Source organism: Carassius gibelio, chromosome B16 (assembly GCF_023724105.1).
Source record: "Carassius gibelio isolate Cgi1373 ecotype wild population from Czech Republic chromosome B16, carGib1.2-hapl.c, whole genome shotgun sequence".
Lineage (NCBI taxonomy): Eukaryota > Metazoa > Chordata > Actinopteri > Cypriniformes > Cyprinidae > Carassius > Carassius gibelio.
In genome coordinates, this window is record NC_068411.1 from 18,539,514 (window position 1) to 18,560,554 (window position 21,041).

General features: G+C 37.1%; 2 protein-coding genes across 7 annotated transcripts in view; both read right to left on the bottom strand.

The window, feature by feature from the left end:
• The window catches only part of LOC127974574 (rho guanine nucleotide exchange factor 1), a 38,343-nt gene extending 28,533 nt beyond the window's left edge, over positions 1-9,810 (bottom strand). For 4 of the 6 annotated variants that reach the window (XM_052577938.1, XM_052577937.1, XM_052577936.1 and 1 more), the window contains exon 1: positions 9,497-9,810. The gene's annotated coding sequence lies outside the window, so the exon portion shown is untranslated. The remainder of the gene's footprint in view (positions 1-9,496) is intronic. The other 2 variants (XM_052577941.1, XM_052577940.1) reach the window with 1 other exon arrangement.
• Positions 9,811-11,814: 2,004 nt separating this feature from the next.
• Positions 11,815-20,709, bottom strand: erfl1 (Ets2 repressor factor like 1). The gene is made up of 5 exons (XM_052579361.1): positions 20,637-20,709; positions 18,995-19,229; positions 17,504-17,690; positions 15,422-15,551; positions 11,815-12,927 (listed from the first exon to the last, which is right to left on the bottom strand). Exons 1-5 carry the CDS (start codon positions 20,698-20,700, stop codon positions 12,101-12,103), a joined length of 1,443 nt encoding a protein of 480 aa, XP_052435321.1. The 5' UTR covers positions 20,701-20,709; the 3' UTR covers positions 11,815-12,100.
• Between the last annotated feature and the right edge of the window lie 332 nt (positions 20,710-21,041).

Genomic DNA, 21,041 nt, shown 5'->3' on the forward strand with positions numbered 1-21,041 from the left:
TCGTGACACTGACCTCATCTTTGTCACAAAGTGGAAACACAGCAACATCAGCTGCATAATAACAATAACACTAAAAAGCAAAGCAAGAACAGATGAGGTCATTCGCGCATGCATGTGCTAACTGAGAGGAAAGCACATCTTATTTCAGAGAATACAAGTAAAGTGAGAAAAGTGTTGTAGGATGACAGAGACACTTATAGATAAACTAGTTGGTCGAAACCAGTGGAGAGAAAAAAAAAGCCTCTTCTACACATTACAAGTATGACTGTAAAATTCAGAAACTCAGTATCACTCAACTCAAACTCCATGTTAAAATGCAATTTTGATAAATGACAACCTTAAAGACATTTAAAACACCCACAGCTTTCAATAAATCATCTCAACAGCTGTCGAGATCAATCAGCAAGCGTTAAACACAATCTCTCTTTAAGCAAGAGAGAATGATCTGCATGTTCTCCAGAGACAGGGTTTCTTCTCGATTTAATGGAGAATGAGAGTGTGGAGGCACTGGGCTGTAACACGTGGGGTTAATGAGGTCTATCGCTATCTCCTGAAAAGTATGTAATAATGACGGCGCGCTCTCTTTCTCTCTCTGATTCCCTCTGGACTGTGCGGTATTTCAGTACTGCAGGACATTAGAGATCTCAGAGCAGAGGAAGGGTGGCGTCCAGGCACTGACCATGAGAGCATGAAGAGCGAAGTGAGAGAGACAGAAACAGTTTGAGGATGTATAGCTTGAAGAACTGTAAGGATGCGTGACTTGAGAGGCGTTAACCTCGATCAAATTTCACACTATTTCCTTTTTGGTAACCTCAGTCACTTAGTTATTACTTTAGTCTTCAGTGTCACATGATCTTTGAGAAGTCATTTAAATATGCTGATTTGGTGCTCAAGAAACATTTTCTTATTATTAGCAATGTTCTGATCGGTTGTGCTGCTCAATATTTCTGTGGAAACGCTGATAAGGGTTTAGAATTCTTCGATAAATAGAAAGTTAAAAAGAAGTGATCTGCATTTTTTCCTAATTTTATGGATTTTCTGTCCATCTCGAGCCATTTAATTAATCATTGTTGGATAAAAGTAGCATTTTATATCATTAAGAAGACTTTCCATACATGTGTAATACTTTCTGAGCTAAATCATATTTTCTATCCTCTAACCCTAACCCTACTATTAAATGTGACACTTAAGAGAAAACTTTCTTCTAAAAAAAATCATTTAGTAAGATTAATAAGCTGTTTTTCTTGACTGGCCCAACAAAATGGCCTGTCAATGTCAGCATTTTTATGATTTATTACCTTTGTGGGGACATTTGGACCACACAATGTAGGCTAAACAAGTGCACACACACTTTTCCTCCTCCTTCCTTCAGCTGCAGGTATAGTAACACTTGAAATACTACTGATTCTGAGAAAAAAAAAAATCTTGTCACTTTTATCTTTTCCTGCTTTCTTTGTACAGCTCCAACTTCCCATCATTGCTAACAGACATAAACAATTCCTGGAATATCCCAGAGGCACGCATTCTGGACAGACTTAAAGGTAATCAAGAACCCTTTCACTTTTACTTTCTTAAAATGCCAATTCCTGGATATTTCACAAAGTAGCCTGTTACAAAACAGGACATTATTTCAACCATATCTATTACCAGTACATCATTAAAATGCCTGTAATATCTGTGGCATCCATAACATTAAAAGCACCTGTATTAGAATGATGAACACTGTTCTCTGGCAAATATGTTTCCATTCAGATGGAAGGGGAAAAAAGACATTTTAATCCTGTTGGATGAGGTTGGCAAGCTTGTGAATTTTCCAATTGAATTTTCCACTTTCCTCTTCTCATTTTCATTCGTCATTTTGTACAAACTAGGGCTGCACGATGTGTCGTTTAAGCATCGATATCGCGATGTATCCCTCGCACATATTAATCAATTGACATGATAGTGTCGATGTTTAAATCATTTAAAATGAGATTGTAAGTGTGCTCACCCCATTTTTGTTTGTAAGAAAAAAATAGATAAGATTTCATATCGCAGAAAAATAAAATATCGCAATGTCATTTTTTCCCAATATCGTGCAGCCCTAGAACAAATTCATTTAAGAACATCACATATATTATAAAATACTAACACCAAGTTGTTCAATCAACTTGAAGTTGAGGTCAAAAGTTTACACCCCCCTTTCAGAACCTGCATAATGTTAATTATTTTACCAAAATAAGAGGGATCACACAAAACTTTTGAATTTGAATTTCAGGGTAAATTTAACTTATTTTGTCTTCTGGGAAACATGTAACTATCTTCTGTAGGCTCTGAAGGGCTGTACTAAATGGGAAAAAAAACAACAACATGATATTTATGCAAAATAAAAAATAAGTACAATTCTCCATTGTGTTCACAAGTTTTCTTAATGCATGATATAAAGGGTTCATGTACACAAAAATGCTGGAAAACCAAATAATTTTTGCTCTTCTTTGTTTGCATTTTTTACCCTTAAGGATTTTTCTGCAGAAGAGCAGGCAGTTTAACTGTTAACAAGACAAACAAGGGATTCATGAATAACGATCACTAAACAAAAAACACGACTGTGGATCATTCAGCTAACAACACAGCATTACGAAACAAGGCGATGTAAACTTTTGTAGAAATTCAACTACTATTTTCTCTTGTGAACTACATGCAAACATCTTTTATGTGAAATATCTTATTCAGGTCAGTAGTATGCATTTTGTATGATCCTCCTTATTTTGTTAAAATAATTAACATTTTGCAGATTCTGAAGGGGGAGGGGGATAAACTTTTGACCTCAACTTGTGTTAAAAAAAAATCCATACTTAATGTATAAAATTATTTATATACATATTTTTTATCAGTATGTTTTAAATGTCTGACTCTGAATATAATAACAAATTCAATGACAGTTTTTTTAACCTCAATTACTTTGACACAATCTCTTTAATTATTTCATAACAGAACAGCATAACTTCTCTATTTAATATTTAAAAATGATTTGCCCATCAAAATCATGTTGTGCAACCCAAAACAGGAAATAACATCATGCAGACTATCATAACTTTGTATTTAGGTCTTAAAGTATTAGATCATTCTAACTTCTTTGACTAGGAATAAAGACATAACCCTTAAAAAATGAAATTATATTTAGTTTATAATTGATGATGTTTATAAATATATATATTATCCTTAATTATATTTAAGAAAAGTTTAGTTTAAAAGTTTAAAATGTCTACATTAGTTAAAACGATGCAAGTAAAATATATGATTACTTCTCACTTGGTGGTTCACCAATTGTCAACAGATTGAAAATGTTCTTGAAAATATAAAAAAAAAAATCGAAACCAACGTGAATACAAACATCTTTTTATTGGTCGTGGACCCTCTTGTATATCATTAATACTTTTGCAAACATCTGCCAAAGTTAAAATCAATATCATATGGTACTGTTAAGAGGTCACAAACAAAATTTGGGGTCTAAACGGGGCACCACCATCCACTGGGTGCAAATGCTGGGCAAGCGCATCAACCTCAGTCCGACTGCAGAAGCATTGATTGGTAGAAGCCATAGCAGCCTGCAATCTCTCTTTAACTGTTTCCAAATGTGAGCTGCCTATGAGTCCAGGGAGTAATCAGCCTGCTTCAAACACAGAGCCCTTTGACTGCACACAAACCTGGCCTGTCCGGCTGCCCAACAGACCTCCTGCTCCACCACTGGCAACTGGGATTGACTCTCTGTGTGTGTAAGACTTAGAGTTAACATCTGAGTACGCATCTGTGTTTCAGCATGTACACGTGTCCACGTATGTTCTCACATTGAACATCACTGAATGGAGCACAGTTATTCAGGAACTTTACATCATGTAGCGTTTTGTATCCAATGGCTGAGCGCTAGAGGGGCAGGGAATGCCAGGAAGCTCCAGCGCTGTGATCGGCAGCCAGGAATCAACCCACCCTCTTTACAGAGGCAACCACATAAAGTCTATACGCCTAAAACACATTCCAAAAAAAAAACAAGATTTTAGCTGTTAGATCATACAACTTTAACCTCCATCTTCAGTCAGGTCTGAGAAATGACTGTCTGTATCTCTTGAAAATGTTCCAGTACCAACAGGAAAATGCTAGACAACTAAAAGGATTTGGTCAAAACAAGTTGTCTCAATGGAGACAGGTGATCACTCCATAGCTCAACTCCAGATCTGAACACTGGCATCAGCACATCAAATCATTTTCCTGCCCTCCACCAGCCTCGCACGCTTTCCCCTCCGCAGTCCTGTCACCGCATCCATCATTCTGTCAGTTCATCACTCCACCCTGGGCGATCTGACTCAACCTGACTGCAACTCGTTTCTCTTCAGCGATTCCCGCCTGCATCACGTCTCACCGCCAGAAGCGTCCTGGAACACCACATCATTTTCTGGCATATGCCCTCGCATCAAACATAAAACACAGTGATGGCAATAAATAATTCCACTGATTTTAACTACTCATTTGTCTTTTGAAATATACCTAGTTTCAATTAAGGCTGTTATCATCAACTAAATCTATTATAAAGACTATAAGTGGGAAAAGTATTTAAATTCCTAAAATAAAAATGGTGGCTTGAAAAAAAAAAAGTAAAAAAAGTAAAAAAATAAATGAATTAATTAATAAATGAATTAATTAATAAATAAATTATATTAATTAACTACTAAATACTATTAATTATCTCAGGGATTCTATGCCATGAACTTTGCAAATCCTGGCAAAACCAGTAAATAACTGCGAACCTTCCAGTGCAAGCAATCTGATGAGATCTCAGTCTATCTAGTTCATAATGCAGAATCATAAATGAGATGCAGATGCAGAGAGTGATGATAGCTACAATTTACTGCTGAATATAGCAGTAATAGCACATTTATTGAATTTACTGCCAGTAGGTGTGTTTTTGCAATTTTCTGGCACAGATACTTTTTTCTTTCTTTTTTTCTACAGTACAGTTTGCGATAAAATGTTGTTTCACCAAACAGACAGAACAATGTGTTGCTGTGGGAAAAGGTAACACTACAACTAAAATGAAACTATATGAAGACAATATATATTTATATATATATATATATATATATATATATATATATATATATATATATATATATATATATATATATATATATATATTTTTTTTTTTTTTCTTATAAAAATCACAAAAGAAGAGACTAATGTACTATTAAAATTAATTTTAAAAAATGAAATACAAAAAAGCTAATGAAAATTTTGTTAAATAAAACAATAAATTAGTTCAAATACATGTTACATTGTTAAAAACAAGACATAGAAACACATCAGATCCCAGGTTCGCAAGTGGTCTGGCACCTGCATCTTGGAAAATAAATAAATAAAATTCACTTGTCTTTTTATTGAAAATGAATGAAAAAAAAGCGGGCTATGACTTTGATGTTCATTTTGTGTTGTTCATAAAAAAAATAATTAAAAAAAAGACAATTAATCACATCCTTTTTGACTCTACGTAAATTACACAAAACAAGTTTTTTTTTTTTTTCAGTTTAGTCAGTCAACCTCTTTTTCATTCTGTCTTCTTTAACTTTCGATTCCATGTTTCAGTGTGCCCTACTCATCCTTCTCTATTTCCTGTCCATATGAAGAGACATCTCTCTATCATACCTTCTCGTTAAGACTCTGCATCTCTGTCACTCTTTCAGTTCTCCATAAAATAGTTTTAGATCACTTTAAGCTTTGTATGTTCCACAAGTGAGTAGCTTTTCCCCACCTGGATGAGCTTAAGATATCCACACCCACCTTTGCTTCCTAATAACACACAACCAAAATTCACACTGCGAACACATCCACTGACAGCTTCCACAAACATACCTCCCACCCAGACATAGACCACTACTATTACTCTTGACAAGAGTCAAGACATAGGCTTCTTTGTTAATGTGTCAAGTAACCCCAACAGTTTCTGTTGCCACAGCAAAGCACGCCAAAAACATCACATTACACACATCCTCTACACACTGTGAGAGCTTTGTCACTGTAAACACAAATAGGAGACACTCTGCTGCTGCAGAATTTGGCCTTCTGATGTAAACCGAATGCTTATATATATATATAGTCTCATTTTAGTAGCTAATTGCAAACTTGACTTACCAGAAAACAGAATGAGCTCATTTATAGCTTCATACAATATACAGTAAGCATTCAACAGAGCAATTCTTTATTCTCTTGCAGCAAGAAGCTAGGAGTGTGTTTCCATTTTCTTACCTACTACAGAGACATTCATGCATATGAACTTCCTAGACTTTTTCTTCATTTTTCACAAGAGATCTTCTCATATTGTTGTATTCAGTCTAACTCCGCCCATTAAAGGGACGGTTAACCTAAATATTGTGTGTTTATATATTCACCCTCGTGTTTTTTTCTTTCTTCTGTGAAACAAAAAAATACGATCTTTTTATGGTATGAAAAACATCTTATATCGGGAGTTATTTTTTCTGGAAATAAGGTTGCAACAAGCAGCTGTTATTAAAACAAAAGTTATTTATTTAAGATCAGTGAGTGATTTTCTGTTTGATTAACATTAAGGATACAGACCGCAGCGAGTATATTAGGCTGCTATCACTAAGACATAACGCACAGATTTAATATATTTGGATCCCATAGACTTTCATTGTATAAACAGTAGAAACATTCTTTAAAATACCTCTTTTTGTGTTCTTTTCATTACAAAATATTATTTCCAGCATCACACTATAATTGCTTTGATCTGATTACGTTACTCTCCATTCCAGGAGTGAACACAAAGCACTCACTGTCTATGGTAAAACAACCCAGCGTATGAGAGGAAGTGAGGCACACGGTGAGAAAAAAGCAGGTGAAGGAGTGATACAAAATGAAATGGTCTGCATTCTTTCAAAAGAAAGAGTCAGTAGCTTTAGTCTGGGCAAGATTGTACTTGCCTCTCTCAGTGAATGTCACGGAGAGAGAGAAGAGTAAGAGAGAAAGAAAGAAAGAGACAAGCAATGTCAGAACAGGAAAAGGAAGTGGTAAAGGCACCCCATTGCTTCAGATATTATCCAACCCAATGACAAATCTGGGAGAAAAGTCTCTTAATACTTCACACTAACTAGGTTGCATGCTATTAGGTTACTACGATAGTATCAAAATGGCCAAGCCTCAAAATACTGGCAGTGCGTAATGTGATGCCTGTTCTGCATGCCATGAGATTGTTCTACTACGGATCGATCACATGCTGTACTCCATGGCATGTATTATTTGAGCCCAGTGTTTCATGTGCCAATCACACAAGCTGCAATATGGAGTGTATGTAACAGGGTGGAACAAATTAGAGATGTCTTCAGTTTCATTAAACAACATATACAGCCTTGTTGAAAACAAGAGTATTCTTTCGAACGGCAGTGTATTCTAAAAATTATGATTGCGCAAATGGAAAGAGTTTTTCCTAAAACAAGCTTGAATCATACAGATCATAAACATGGCCAATCCAACTGGCTTCGCGACAGGCTAATCATTCCAGCTTTTCCTCTGAAATACAGCAATCAGGAATCTCTTTGTAATGTGTTGTACCGTCTAAAGTCACAAATGCCTGAAGCTCTTCAATGTTGACCAAAACCCGTTTGCATCTCAGTGACTTTGTATCGTCTTCCTGTTATTCCATTATGATCTACAGTTACATAAAACCACATAAACGTATAACAATGCTTGTGGCCTTTTCATGTGCCAGTCCTACATAACAGAATAATCTGAACTGGAATGACCTCTTAAAGGTCATTGTACATTTTGACAGTTGTGCCTTTAAATGCAAATAAGCTCAATAATATGAATACGTTTTCAAAATGCAAAGGAAACAAGAAATAAGAATGTTAACATAACACTAAGATGAAAACAGAGCACCATCGGCTGACAGAGGAATACAGGCAGGTTAACTGATGACTGCAATTTCTCTTCAAATGCATCCAATAAATATGAACAAGGCTCAGTACATGAAGGTTAAACTAATCTAATCCCAGTTCACTCTAGCTGTCAGACAGTCGTAGCTAAGAACTACATCAAGACTAACGATGCTTCTTAAGTGCTCCTTGCCCAAAATTGTAATGGACTACGGTGTTTTTCTACACAACAAATTACCTGGAAGCCAAACATAAAATGTAAACAATGGCCTACATCAATTTACCTTGGCATTCACTTATATAACTACAACTAAGCCTGAAGTTAAAGCTACTTTATGTATGGACAAACACAAGGGGCTACAATTTATACTCAGTTTATTAAAGCATATCATATCTGCCTGTCAGGGGTTATTATACATTTATCAAGCATTACAGGGTAAGAAGTTTCAGGCTCAAATTTCATTGGCTGAGTAGTGTTTCAAGAGTGAAGTTATTTAAAATAACAGCACAGGGACATAGACCGGAGTACGTAAGAATGCAAGAAGTCAGTTTTCTGAAAGTGCCTGTGTTTTCTTTTACCAAGAGAAGTGGAGCAGTGTGATTTTGCTTGCATCAATTAGCAGGTTTTCAAAGGTCACTGTGCTTTCTCTTCACTTGGGTTTCTCTCAGTGGGTGCAAAAGGCAAAACACGGGATGGAATTCAGGCCATGGATTACATAAGACTTGGAATAAGAAGAGAAAAAATAGTCTCCACTCATAAACAGTGATCCAGACCAGGCTTTCATTTTGCTTGAAACATGTAAAAAAAACTGTTGCCCTGGTTTCTTTTGGAACTATTTAATTTTTTGGTAAAAAAAAAAAAAAAAAAATTTTAACTGTCTACTTTCACCTGAAAATAATTCCTTTATACTAATCTACCCGTGTACTTATTGTATTAAGAAATATCATAATCACAACTGGCCGGAATTTAAGCCATGCTAATAGTATTACATAACTTTTTTCTCTATATTGCTTAAATATTAAAAGAATATTAAAAATATTAAATATTACAAATTATATATAAAAAAAAAAAAAAAAAAAAACTTCACGTTACCCGACAGGCCTTAAACTTCTATTAAGAATCACAATTGGTAAAATTTACTTGTTATAAATCATCTGAAAATATTTATTGTAGAGCTAACATCCTGTCATTGCTTATCACACCTGAAATATCAATAACAACGCAAACGGCGGCTGTTGACAGTGAATGATCGTGTCGATTAATTTCAAGCATTTTAGCTGTCACATGGCGATTTCATTTCAAAACACATCACGAAGAAGCTCGATTCGAATATTTTCTTCGCTCTCTGTTGAAAAACAGAGGCGCGGGTCGACGGAAATAACCGGAATGCTCGCAAAGGTTTCATTGTAGCCAAATACAACATTCCTCTCGCTGAGCAAAGACAAACTGGCCGGATCGGATCGCTCGCCGATCGTGCTAAACAGGCATGCAAATGCTCCCTCTGATGACAAGTAACATCAGTGCGCACCAATACAAAAACAAAATCGTAAGAGACAACTTTAAACTAAAAACTTACCTCCAAGAAGGTGAGACGAAGTGACAAGCGCCTCTGAAGGCTTCCTGTTCTAAAGTTGTCGTATGCCGTTGGAAAAAAACATTGTACGCGGAAGTGGAGACCAACTCAAGCGCGCGACGTTTGACATCAGATATAAACGCAGGATTAAATCATTCGTCTTTATGTGTAGATGCTCATTAAATATGTTCAGCGAATCCCGAGTAAACTCGACTGAAAACTATATATTTTTTGTTTTGTGTTTGTTTTTTTGAGATGTAACTTGTTGCCGTCCACTGCCTCTTCCTGTGACTTACGACCACCAGAGGCCGAAAGATGTCCAAAAACCGTTTCATGTATCCCCGTATGGTTCCGCTGTAGTGTTACACTAAATTTGTTCCCCTTCATTTGTACGGCTCTCGGGGCTTTTTAATGGCGTGTTCAGGGACACTACGGCCCCCCGTGGCATTACTATACACATATTCACGATTTATGAATGTACCCGTGCCAGGTCTGTGTTTGGATGTAGAAATGTATCTTACGTGCAACTCCACCATCCTAGCTTGCATTCTTAAATACACTTCCCTCATATTGATTTTTGTATGCACAGGAAATATGATTCATATTCATTTGTCTAGTTAATCTCTGAAATTCAGTGAATTTGGTACCTGACAGGATGTAGGCCACCTCGTGAACAGACATAAAAAGAAAAAGAAAAAACTAAACATAAACAAGTCTTTTTTTTTTTAATGGAATGCATTTAAACTCAAATCATATATTGAACTCCAGAGAAAAATCCATACTCTCACAACTGAATCTCAAGAATATTGTTTATTGCTCTTGAAGATATTACTCTTTGCTCATTTTTTTTGTTCTAGTCATCCTTTCAGTTTTAAATTTCACAATTAAACAAATAAGAGCTTTACTGTAAGGTAAATGGTATTTTTTTCTTTTTCAGTGTGTACACACAAATACACAAAGCCCTATGTACAGCTGAAATCTCCTCTAGTACGGGCAAATCAAGGGCACAAACTGTCATGTAAGGTTTTTTTTTTTTTTTTTTTAGTTCTTATCTAGAATCAGATAGTAACTTACCAAAGAATCAGAAGAATATCTGAAAATATTGTTGGCATAGGTTGATCAAATCTGACTTGCATTTTGCTTTTGTATAAAACGTTATCTTTACCCACAAACTTGTCTGAATTGTATTTCAAGGTAATCTGTTAATCAGATTGTGTCATTCTGCTCCTATTTATTGTTTTTACATTCAAATCGGATGATCATATATCAAACCTAATAACATTAGAATGAACACTGGTTAAAAAAATTAGCAAATGCTGCAACTAATATTATTCACACTTGAGTCATTATAGTATAGGACCGCTGTGTGAATGAATTATTGAAATATGAGACTAGCGGTGTAACTCAGTACAGAAAGGTCATCTACTTGGAGGTATCTGGGGGAAATTTCCACAGGGCACAATTCGAAACAGAAGAACTGTTTTGCACACTTCCCTGTCTAAACGTCTTTTTATGAGCATGTGAAAAATGTGCTCTTTCTCTTTCAACTCTGGGTCACTACACATATATCCATTTTCCCATCTCATATATCACTCTTCAATTAGTTACAGAGTAAAATGACACCAATACAATTATCCCATATAATAATAGTAATTAAACATAATGTACACAATAATAAAATATATACAATGAAATAGATACGAACTTTAAATATTCACTGGCATGAGTAGTATTGACTCTTGTCTCTCATTCTCAGGCTTATAACATCTTTTGAATGTTTTAAAAAAGACATTGACTGGACATAAAAATTTAAAGTTAATTTAAATAAATAAATACAAAAACTTAATAAAACATAAAACGGTTATCAGAAACTTTTGAAGGGCTTAGATAATTATAACCACAAGATGGCAATGTTTGACCATATATGGTCATATAATGTCTGAATTCCTTGGAATCGGCGTAAAACTAAAAACAAAAGTGCTTTTTTGCAACACAACTGAATCACCTTAATATTATTATGAGTGTTGCCATTATTGCATCTTGCTTGTGTAATGCTGTTCATCTGAGCACTGTATTGCAGAGCTTAGCATTAAACTTATGGAAAAGTCTGTGAAATACACCAAGAAGAACAAACTAACTTCCTATCTCAGCAGGGCCAGAATGCAGTGCAATTTTAAAAAGTAGGTGATAAAAGATATGCATATTTCATTACTGTGCTGTCTTGGCTATAAAATATTTCATTGTTACTGTTTCCTAACAGAAATGAGAGAATGAAAATTGAAAATTCTTTAGATATTTAAACATTGTAATTTGAAAAGCAGTTTTTTTTTTTTTTTTTTTTGTGCTGCCCTTTTACTCTCAGAATAACAACAACTCAAATTGCATTGAGAATCTCACTGTGCGATTTAGAAATTGAAGAAAGCAGAAATTGAAAGTTCTGATATTGGAACAGCATGAGCGAAGAATGGCTTCGGAGGACTCCGGAAAAGAGGAAGGAAAAAATTAACTGGGAATATACAGCATAATTTCACAAATGCAGGAATACACAGACAGAAAAAGAGAAATCAGAGAACCTGCAAGACATCAAAATTCACACAACAAAACATATTAACTGTGAGCAAGTTTAAGAGTCTCTGTTTCCCTGTGCCTGTCGACCATAGTGAGGGAGGGAGAGAGGGATGGTGGTGGAGGAGTCAGGGGTCCCAGACTTTTAAGGGGGTGCGGAGACACAGGTGGAGGAAGAGAAGAAAGAGGGGGCAAGACTCCCCCAAGACCCCTAGATTTGGCCTCTAGAAGGTGTGAGCGACCACCCAAACCTGGCTCCTTCCCCAGAGAGAAGTCCGGCTCGTTCTCGTTGTCCGAGCTGCAGTCGCTCAGGTCTGTGATCTCCAGCTCAGAGTCAGACTCCGGATCCTGCTTCACACCCTTCCTCCGCTCGGAAGGGCTTTGACGGCCTCCTACTCCACTTCCCACGCCAACTCCACCCAAACCCAATCCAAGGCCTAACCCCAAACTAAGACCTCCACCTGTTGTGGCAGTGTTGGCCTCCCCTCTTTCCCGATCGCCCACACCTGTACCCCCGTTCCCCAGCTCAGTCCGACCCAGAGGCAGGTTTCCTGGGTATGGTGGGATGCAGAGTCTGGGAGGCTGACCGCTCGCAGAGCCGTTCGTTCCTCCCGTTTGACCACGTTCTGCCCCGGTCGTGTCCCCGGGGGGTAAGAGCGAAGAGAAGGGGTGAGACAGCTGAGACAGGCTGGATTGGAGCGGATTGGGATAGAAATGTGAGGAGTAGAGGGAGCCTGGGGGTAATTTGGGACAGTTGTTCAGAGAAAAGGCCCCTGGGAGGTAGGGGTTGAAGCCCCAGGGGTAGTCAAAAGAGGGGTTCCGTGGGTAAGGACCCAACAGGGATGGAGGTTTGGAGTAACAAGGAGCCCCTGTGGGAGGAATTGAAAAACATGGTACGGAAACCAATGTTAATGTTTCAGATCAGATGTTAGGGCCATGACTGAGAACAGAGAATGTGAATACTGGATTAATTCTTAGAGAGAAAACTAGAGGGTCGTTATAAATCATATGGCCTATTCCAAACACACACACACACACACACACACACACACACACACACACAGACACACATATATATATGATTTAAAATTATTTAAAATGTGATTTAAAAAATAAAATATATTATATTATTTACATTTAAGAATATTAAGATAAATTATTGATTCCTCTGTTGATTTTATTTCTCTCTGTCTCCCTTTCTCTCTCTCCCTCTCTCTTTATATATATATATATATATATATATATATATATATATATATATATATATATATATATATATATATATTATCACATTTTGATAAATAAATATAGTAAAAACAGTAATATTGTGAACTAATATTGAGACATTACAAATAGCTGTTTTAATATATTTTCTAATGTACTTTATTCATGTGATAAAGCTGAATATTAAGCAATCAGTTCTTTATTTTTAGTTTGTATAATTATTTGTAATTAATTTATTCATTTAAATAATGAATTTTATGTTATAATTAATGTTGCCTTTTACACAGTAATATCACTAAATTTAGGTTAAATGACTATAATGACTTTACTAGTAAATACAAAAATGTGCTGTTTACTCAGGCAATGACGTTCCATATTTTAACGGTAAAGCAGCATTCACACATCAGTTTCAAAACACCAGTTAATTCTGTGAAATCATTAACCACAGATGTGACCCCTGGACCACAAAACCATCCATAACCATACATTTCTTTTTTTAAATTGACATTTGTACATAATCTGTAAGCTGAATAAATAAGCTTTCCATTGATGTACGGTTTGTTAGGATATAACAATATTTGGCTGAGATCCGACTATTTGAAAATCTTGAATCTGAGGGTGCAAAAAATCGAAATACTGAGAAAATTGCCTTTAAAGTTTTCCAAATGTAGTTCTTAGCAATGCATATGACTAATCAAAAATTAACTTTTTTTATATTTATGGTAGGATGAAGTATCTTAATGGAACATGATCTTTACATAACATCCTTATGATTTTTTGATCCTTATGACCCGTATAATGTACTGTTGGATATTGCTATAAATATACCAGCGCTACTTATGAATCGTTTTGTGCTTTAGGGTCACAAATGGCCTCTAAACAGTTGTGCCTCCCGGTGTTGTGTTCGTAAACATGGAGGAGTGTACGCGGTCAGTGTTTTTATTGATGTCCTCATTTTTGTGTCAAACGTTCACATTTATGCAGTTCCTTTTGGCCCAGAGACATAGTATCAGACGTATTTAGACACTTCTTTGACTTCCGTAAACAGCGCGGGGTATGAATGTTTTGTTTGCCTCAGAGTAGACATCAACTCTTACGTGCTCATACAGGTAACTTTATGTGTGAAAGGGGCTTATGTTTTATCTTTTTCTACATTATTAATATAATATTATAAGATGTAAGATAAAATGGAACAGAAAGAGAGATAAGATATCAGCCAGCTTAGTTTTTCTACAAATGAATTAATAAATTATCCTAATATTCTCTAATGTACATACTGTATGGGAAAAAATGAGAGTTGATATTCCGGATCTCACACTTCTGATTCTGATTCTTTATATGGTTTTTATAAAGTTTTTGCTTCTATTACAAACACATTTTCTGCACATGGACACCTTTATCTTTACCTCTTCCTCTTTCTTTCTTCATTCCAGCCTACTTCGCTTTCTCTCCTTTTCTCTCCCTCTCTTTTTATCTCCTCAGCCTGTCTCTGTGTTATTTGCTATGCAGGGCTAATTTGAGAGTGCTAGAGTGTGTGTATGTAGGGCCAGGAGTAGCTGGCAGACACATGAATATTGAATCAGTCAGGCAGGCCTCACTTGCTTATGAAAACACACTAATGGGCGCCCACAGGCCACAAACTGAAGCCTGCACCCTCAATTAGGGCCTTCCTGCTTGGGAAGGGATTAGGACAGGGGGTACACATGGGAGGCAGAGAGGGGTACGAAGAGGAGGAGGGCAGAATAGGACCTTAGGACAAACAAAGTTGAAGGGGCGAGGGGGGTTTTATGGGGTGGGGAGTCGCATTGACATACTCATGCCTTCATACATTCTGATACACCGGTATTTCGGAGTACAGTCAGAGCATTTGGAAAGACAAAGGAGTGTGCACATGACATCACTCTCAGAGGAAGTGTTGGAGTGCAGAAGTGTACAACGCAAATGGAAACTAACACTGTCAAGAACGTAGCGATTTCATGAATCTAAATGTAATAAAAATACTACCCATAACAAATCTTAACTCACGTTTATATAACTGCACTGCTCAGGTGAAGAAAGAATCTTTACTTATTAACATGAATCCATAATTTTCTCTGTTACATTTGTTAAATATGTTGTTCTGTTTCATTTATGTCTCACCTGAGCCGAGGAAAGGAAAAGTGTCCAGTCTCAGCTTGTCCCCATCGGGCCCTGGGGCCCCTGCAGTGCGCTCAAACAGAGAGGGCCCTCGACCTGATTCAGGCAAACGAGGGAATAAAGACTGAAGAGCCTAGGAAAGATGGGTTAGAGAAAACACAGCGTGTTAGGATCATCACACAGTGAAAAAAATGAGTGAGAAGTTTAATAAATGACATAAACAGTGACTGAATGACACATAATGAAACATTTCCTATTATAATCTATTTTAAAAACAGTTGCTTAATATTTTTGTGTACACCGAAACCTCATTTCAGGATTCATTAATGTACAGAAAGCTCAGAAGATCAGAATTTATTTGAAATAGAAATATTTTGTAACATTATGGTCATGGCTTTATATAAACATATGGCTTTACTGTCACTTTTGACCTTGGTTACAAAAAATTTATACTTTATATGGTTTCTACACTTTTTGCTTACATTAAAAATAGAAAAGGATAAGTTTAATAAATAACAGTACATAAACAGTGTTTAAATGACTAAAATAGTAACGTAAAAAAAATGATCTGAACAATATTAATAATATAAATAATATTTTAACAAATATCAAAAAACAGTAATTTCTATTTGTTAAATTAGTAACAATTTTATTGTGATGTTTATGTAGTACTAAAAAATTGGAAGTCATAAAATTTTAAAATAAGTGATGAGTAGCCCAAGAATTCACTGCTGTATAAGGAACGTGAAACTATCATGACATCTTTAACGCTGTTTTAGAAATCTTGAAATAAGAAAGTCTTGCTTAAAGACTTCATAAGATGTCAGTCAGAGTAGGCCACAAAGAGATCCTGGGGTTTACCTCCCAAAATGTGAAATGGCTTTTGGGAGCAGATTAGAAAAGGGTGGTGGGGGATAAAGCTCAATAAAGGAAACCTGGAAGTCATCGCAGGAATCTTAGCGGATGAACGGCGTAAAGATTTTTTCTCTTTTTGTTTTTTTTATTAGTGACATGAAGGTGATCAATAACTTGTCACTCTTCTCTTCTCAGTGAGAGAAGCCAGGACTGTACTTCGAAGCTACAGAATCTGGATTGCTTAACAAAACCGCATTAATGACATGGCACTGATCTGACAGCCCCACCATCTCTTTCATTTCTCACGTCTTTCATTTTCAATCAATGGCAGTGATGAGAACGCCATCCCAGACAGAGATGAGAGGAAAGGGATAATGTCTTCTTTTGTTTTAAGGCTTCTTAACGCCATCTGTGACATTCTCTCTACTTTCTTCTTCACCTCTGGCTCTCTCTCTTTCCTTTCTCCTTCAGTCTCCTTTAGTCAAGAAGTACAGCAGATAACTTTCTCATAGAATGACCTGGGTAGATTTTTTTTCTTTCTTTTTTGGGACGGCTAAATTATAGACAGGTCATTACTAAAAATAATAATACATTTTATTACTGCATTTAATGGGCTTACTCTTTTTACCTTAACATGTATAGCAAATTTGCCACCCTTTTAGTCTTTTAAACCATTACTACTTATAAGGTGCAGATTTTAAGTGAATTCAGGTTTCAGATTTGACTAAATTTGTATTGATGAAACCTATTTTCTGTCCTTTTGTATTTAAGCAGAACATATACATTTATGCTTTGCCCCTGGTGTTCAGATGATAACTATTTTAGGAAAAGTTTAACACTGACCAAAGGCAAACAAACGCTGAACACTAATAATAGTGCAATTACAGACAGTGGAAAATAAATAATAGAAAAAAAAAGAAAAAAAAAAAGATTCCTACATACTGATTGACTCTGTACAATCGATAGCCCCATCCCTCACATCAAAGCTAATACGGAGAGCCTTATACAGTATGTATAAAGAATAAATAAAAAATCCCATCAATCATTAAACACTGGCAATAGAGCTGTTATTACCACAGAGCACATCTTCAGCTCTTCAGGTTTTTGTCTGACTTTATTCTTCTGTTCTGCCTAGAAGATCACTTGTGTCTCTCATTACTCTGAGTTCTGGTCTGATGATATTTTGCTTCTGTAAACGCACTGTACATGATATATTTATTTTCTTCGTACCTCAGGTGTGACAGGGCTGCAATCCGGTGTTGCGGCTCCTCCATTGAAGTGGTTCTGGGCCAGTAGGAACGGAGAGCTGGCCATGTCCAGCAGCGGGTAATTCACCAGAACCACCTTACTGAAGTTGAACTTGTAGGTGAAGCGCTTGCCTTTAGTTTTGTGCAAAATGCGTTTGTTGTAGTAGTACCTGCAGGTTGGAAAACAACAAGCTAAATGTTTCAATTCTGTCATAATTTACTCATGTCCTTTTGAATTTCTTCCTTTTGTGAAACAAGAAGATGTTTTGAAGATTGTCTCAGAGTTTTGAGATCCAATGTTGCTTTGTTCTTCAAGGTTTGGAACGACATGAGGATGAATAAATGATGACACTGATTTCATTTTCGGGTGAACTATTTCTTTAAAGGGGGGGAGGGGGCTGCCTCCTCCTCCTCCTCCACCCGAAACATTTTCCAGGGTCATGGCCTTCATTCGGGAATGCCAGCCTTGTCAGCTTCCTGTTCTGCACGGTGATGACTGCTTAGATTTCCCTTAACATCACACAACCGTGTATCACCCAGCTGGAAATAAGAAATGGATCTGTTAAGACTCGTGGAGTCTTTTCCCTTGACCATCACCCGTTCGCGTTCATCCCGCGTGTCAGAGCGCTTTGAGGATGCGCACCTGTGCATGAGAGCGAGGCTCTTTAATCTCAGCACACTTTATGCTTGACTTCACCTTACCCATGCCGTCAGCCTACACGGGTTCCCGTGATGCAGTCTGCTGGTGCAATAATTTGTAAGCTTTTATTTTATGTGGCAATTGTGCCCCTTAATTGAGCAATTAAGCAAGGCTAATCAACGAGGCTAATTATAGCCTGTGCCTATTCATAACAATTAGTGGCCAGCGACAGCATCTATTAAAGGGAGGTTCGGGGAGGAGGGAGGAAAGCAGAGCGATAAAAGAGACGGGATGAGAAATGGATACGCATTTTTGCATGAATACGCACAGCAGAAGTACTTCAACCAGGGTTCAAACCTTCAAAGTTTTTTGTTGGAGTTTAGAGTTTGAAAGGAGATCTTATATAAGTTTCGGTGAGGTACGAATCAATTTTAGACTTAATTTCAAAATCTAAATCGACAAGTATTCTTTATATGAGGCGCTCGCCGGAGAACATCCAGAATCCATTTAGATGTTCAAAGATTCCACAAATTGGACTGTATTGATGTTCTTCAGAGGCAAGGCAGCACTTCAAATATCCACATACTATCAAGCATGGAGGGGCCACTGCTTTTATACGGGATATTATGTGAGGAAAAAATAAATGATGGATTTCCTCCATCAGATGCGAGATAAAAACACACACACAGAGAAGAAACAGCCAAACAGGCTGTATACTCAACAAAGCACACCATCAAGAATATAAATATTGCATGAGAAAACAATAAAAGGCAGCAATTATGCATTAACACAGAATACAATCCAATGAATATGAAACACGCATGCCGTGCATACCTAAGCGCTCGGCTGAGCTTGTCGTAGTTCATGTGAGGTTTGCACTTCCGAATGCCCCACAGTCTTGCCACCTCATCTGGGTCTTTGATCACAAATTCACCGTAGTCTCCCTGCCAGGCAATCACCCCGTGGTATTCCTCCTTCTGCAGCAGCTCCAGGATGAAGTGCCACAGCTGGATCTGCCTGGAGCCTGGGCTTGATTCTGGCTTATAGGCCCAGTCTGGGAAGGCGATGCCTGAGGAAAAGGAGGTGAAAGGATTTGGATAAGGCCTGTTGGTTTTGTTACTTGCTAAGGGCATTCCTGTCTAAATAACTGATGAAGCGATGGGTGGTTTCATAGGGTATTTTGATCCTATGCATCCGTAGTGGGAATTTTTAAGTGATTATTTCTAAAGGTAACATCATCGTTCCTGTATGTGGCGACAAGTGGTTGTCTTTATTAGCGAGGCATTCGAAACATTCATTCGAAACAACTGACTGGCAGCACTTTTCAGATTTCGGAGGATGCAATCCAAGGTAGGAAGGCATCATGGTACTTCCGAATCCAATGTTAGCTTTACTTCCTGTTTGCTGAGATGCCTTCATTTGGCATTGCTTCAGTTGATCAATTTTTGGGCTGCCTTTGATATCCCATAATCCTGTGTGTTCCATTCCTTGACAGTCGAGCCAAAAATAAGCATGGCATCTGAAAGCTACGGTTGGTGGTCTGTTTATGTGCTGTTTCTGACTAACGTATTTTACTTTTGACGTTATTTCTAGTGATTTAGGTTTTCGTTTTGTTTAGTTGTTACTAAAGCTGCTGTTTGTTGTAGATTATTAAACCTTGATGAAGCCTGTCCAAAATCGGTTTTGTGAGGGGCCTTCGTGCACAAATGCTGCTTGTAAAGTCGTTGCCTGATAAGCCAGCAAGGCAACAACTCTGCAAGCTTTCGAACACAACCACTGTCTTTACTAAAGTGAGTCACTGAATAATTAACTCCAACGATTCGTTAAAAACACAGATATATTCAGGTACTGAACACTATTTCTGTGAGGCAGAATCGTTGGAGGATCAAAAACATGCAAAGAAACTGGCAATAGACATTACACAGGTCAGACAGCATATTCAATTTAATGTGGATGAAAGAATAGACTTACAGTGTTTACAATGGCATGCACACTGTATACGTCATTTTCGCCAACTCACAAAGCTGTTTTATTGAGCTTTTGTCTACTGAAAGTTTGTTTTTGGAGAAACATTTCATCAGCTGAACAGTCGGTTTGTTCATGCTGTTAAACATCAGTACAATCAATTGAATGCACTTCTATCCCTCACAGCCTCACTTTAATTCCTGTCAAAAATGAAATATGCCACTACCCTGACTATAGCCTACATTGCGACTAAATGTAAGTTGCTCAATATTAACTTTTATTTGAGTAAGCCGCAGTATAATAGCATGTCACACTTGCAGTCATGTTGTTGGTCGAAACAACACCAGTCAGTTAGTGTGATAATCAGCTTAAAAATGTATCGATATACAACCTTGTTTTAAAAATCAATGTAACAGCTATGCATTTGTTTCTACTGTTTTGTCATACAGAACCATGATGGTGAAGAAAAAGAGATTTAAGATGGATGAAAAAATCTCTTCCAGTGTCTCACCTGGTGTCCAGAGGGTTGGGACGGGTGGCGTGAGCAGCAGGTCACTAACACAGTTACAGTCCATACCTCCAATACACCTGCATTCACACAAAGTTTGAGTTTAAACCATTGAAGTTAGAACACAGAGCACAAGGCTAAAGGCTAAAGCATAATACTTTGACTCAACAAATATGTGTCATGCGCTTGTAGACTCGTTTCACCCACTACACACCAGTGTGTCAGAACATGCTGTTGTAAAGCATGAGGGCATGTCATTCCAGTGGCCTCTAAAATCAATCAATGCCTTTTCATTTGAAGGGTTTCTTTAAATATGATTGCCGAAGGCTGTCCCTTCAGCCATGCAGAAGATCACTGAGCATTTTTTCTCAAAGAGCAATGTTCAAAAGACCCTGTGAACATGCTGAA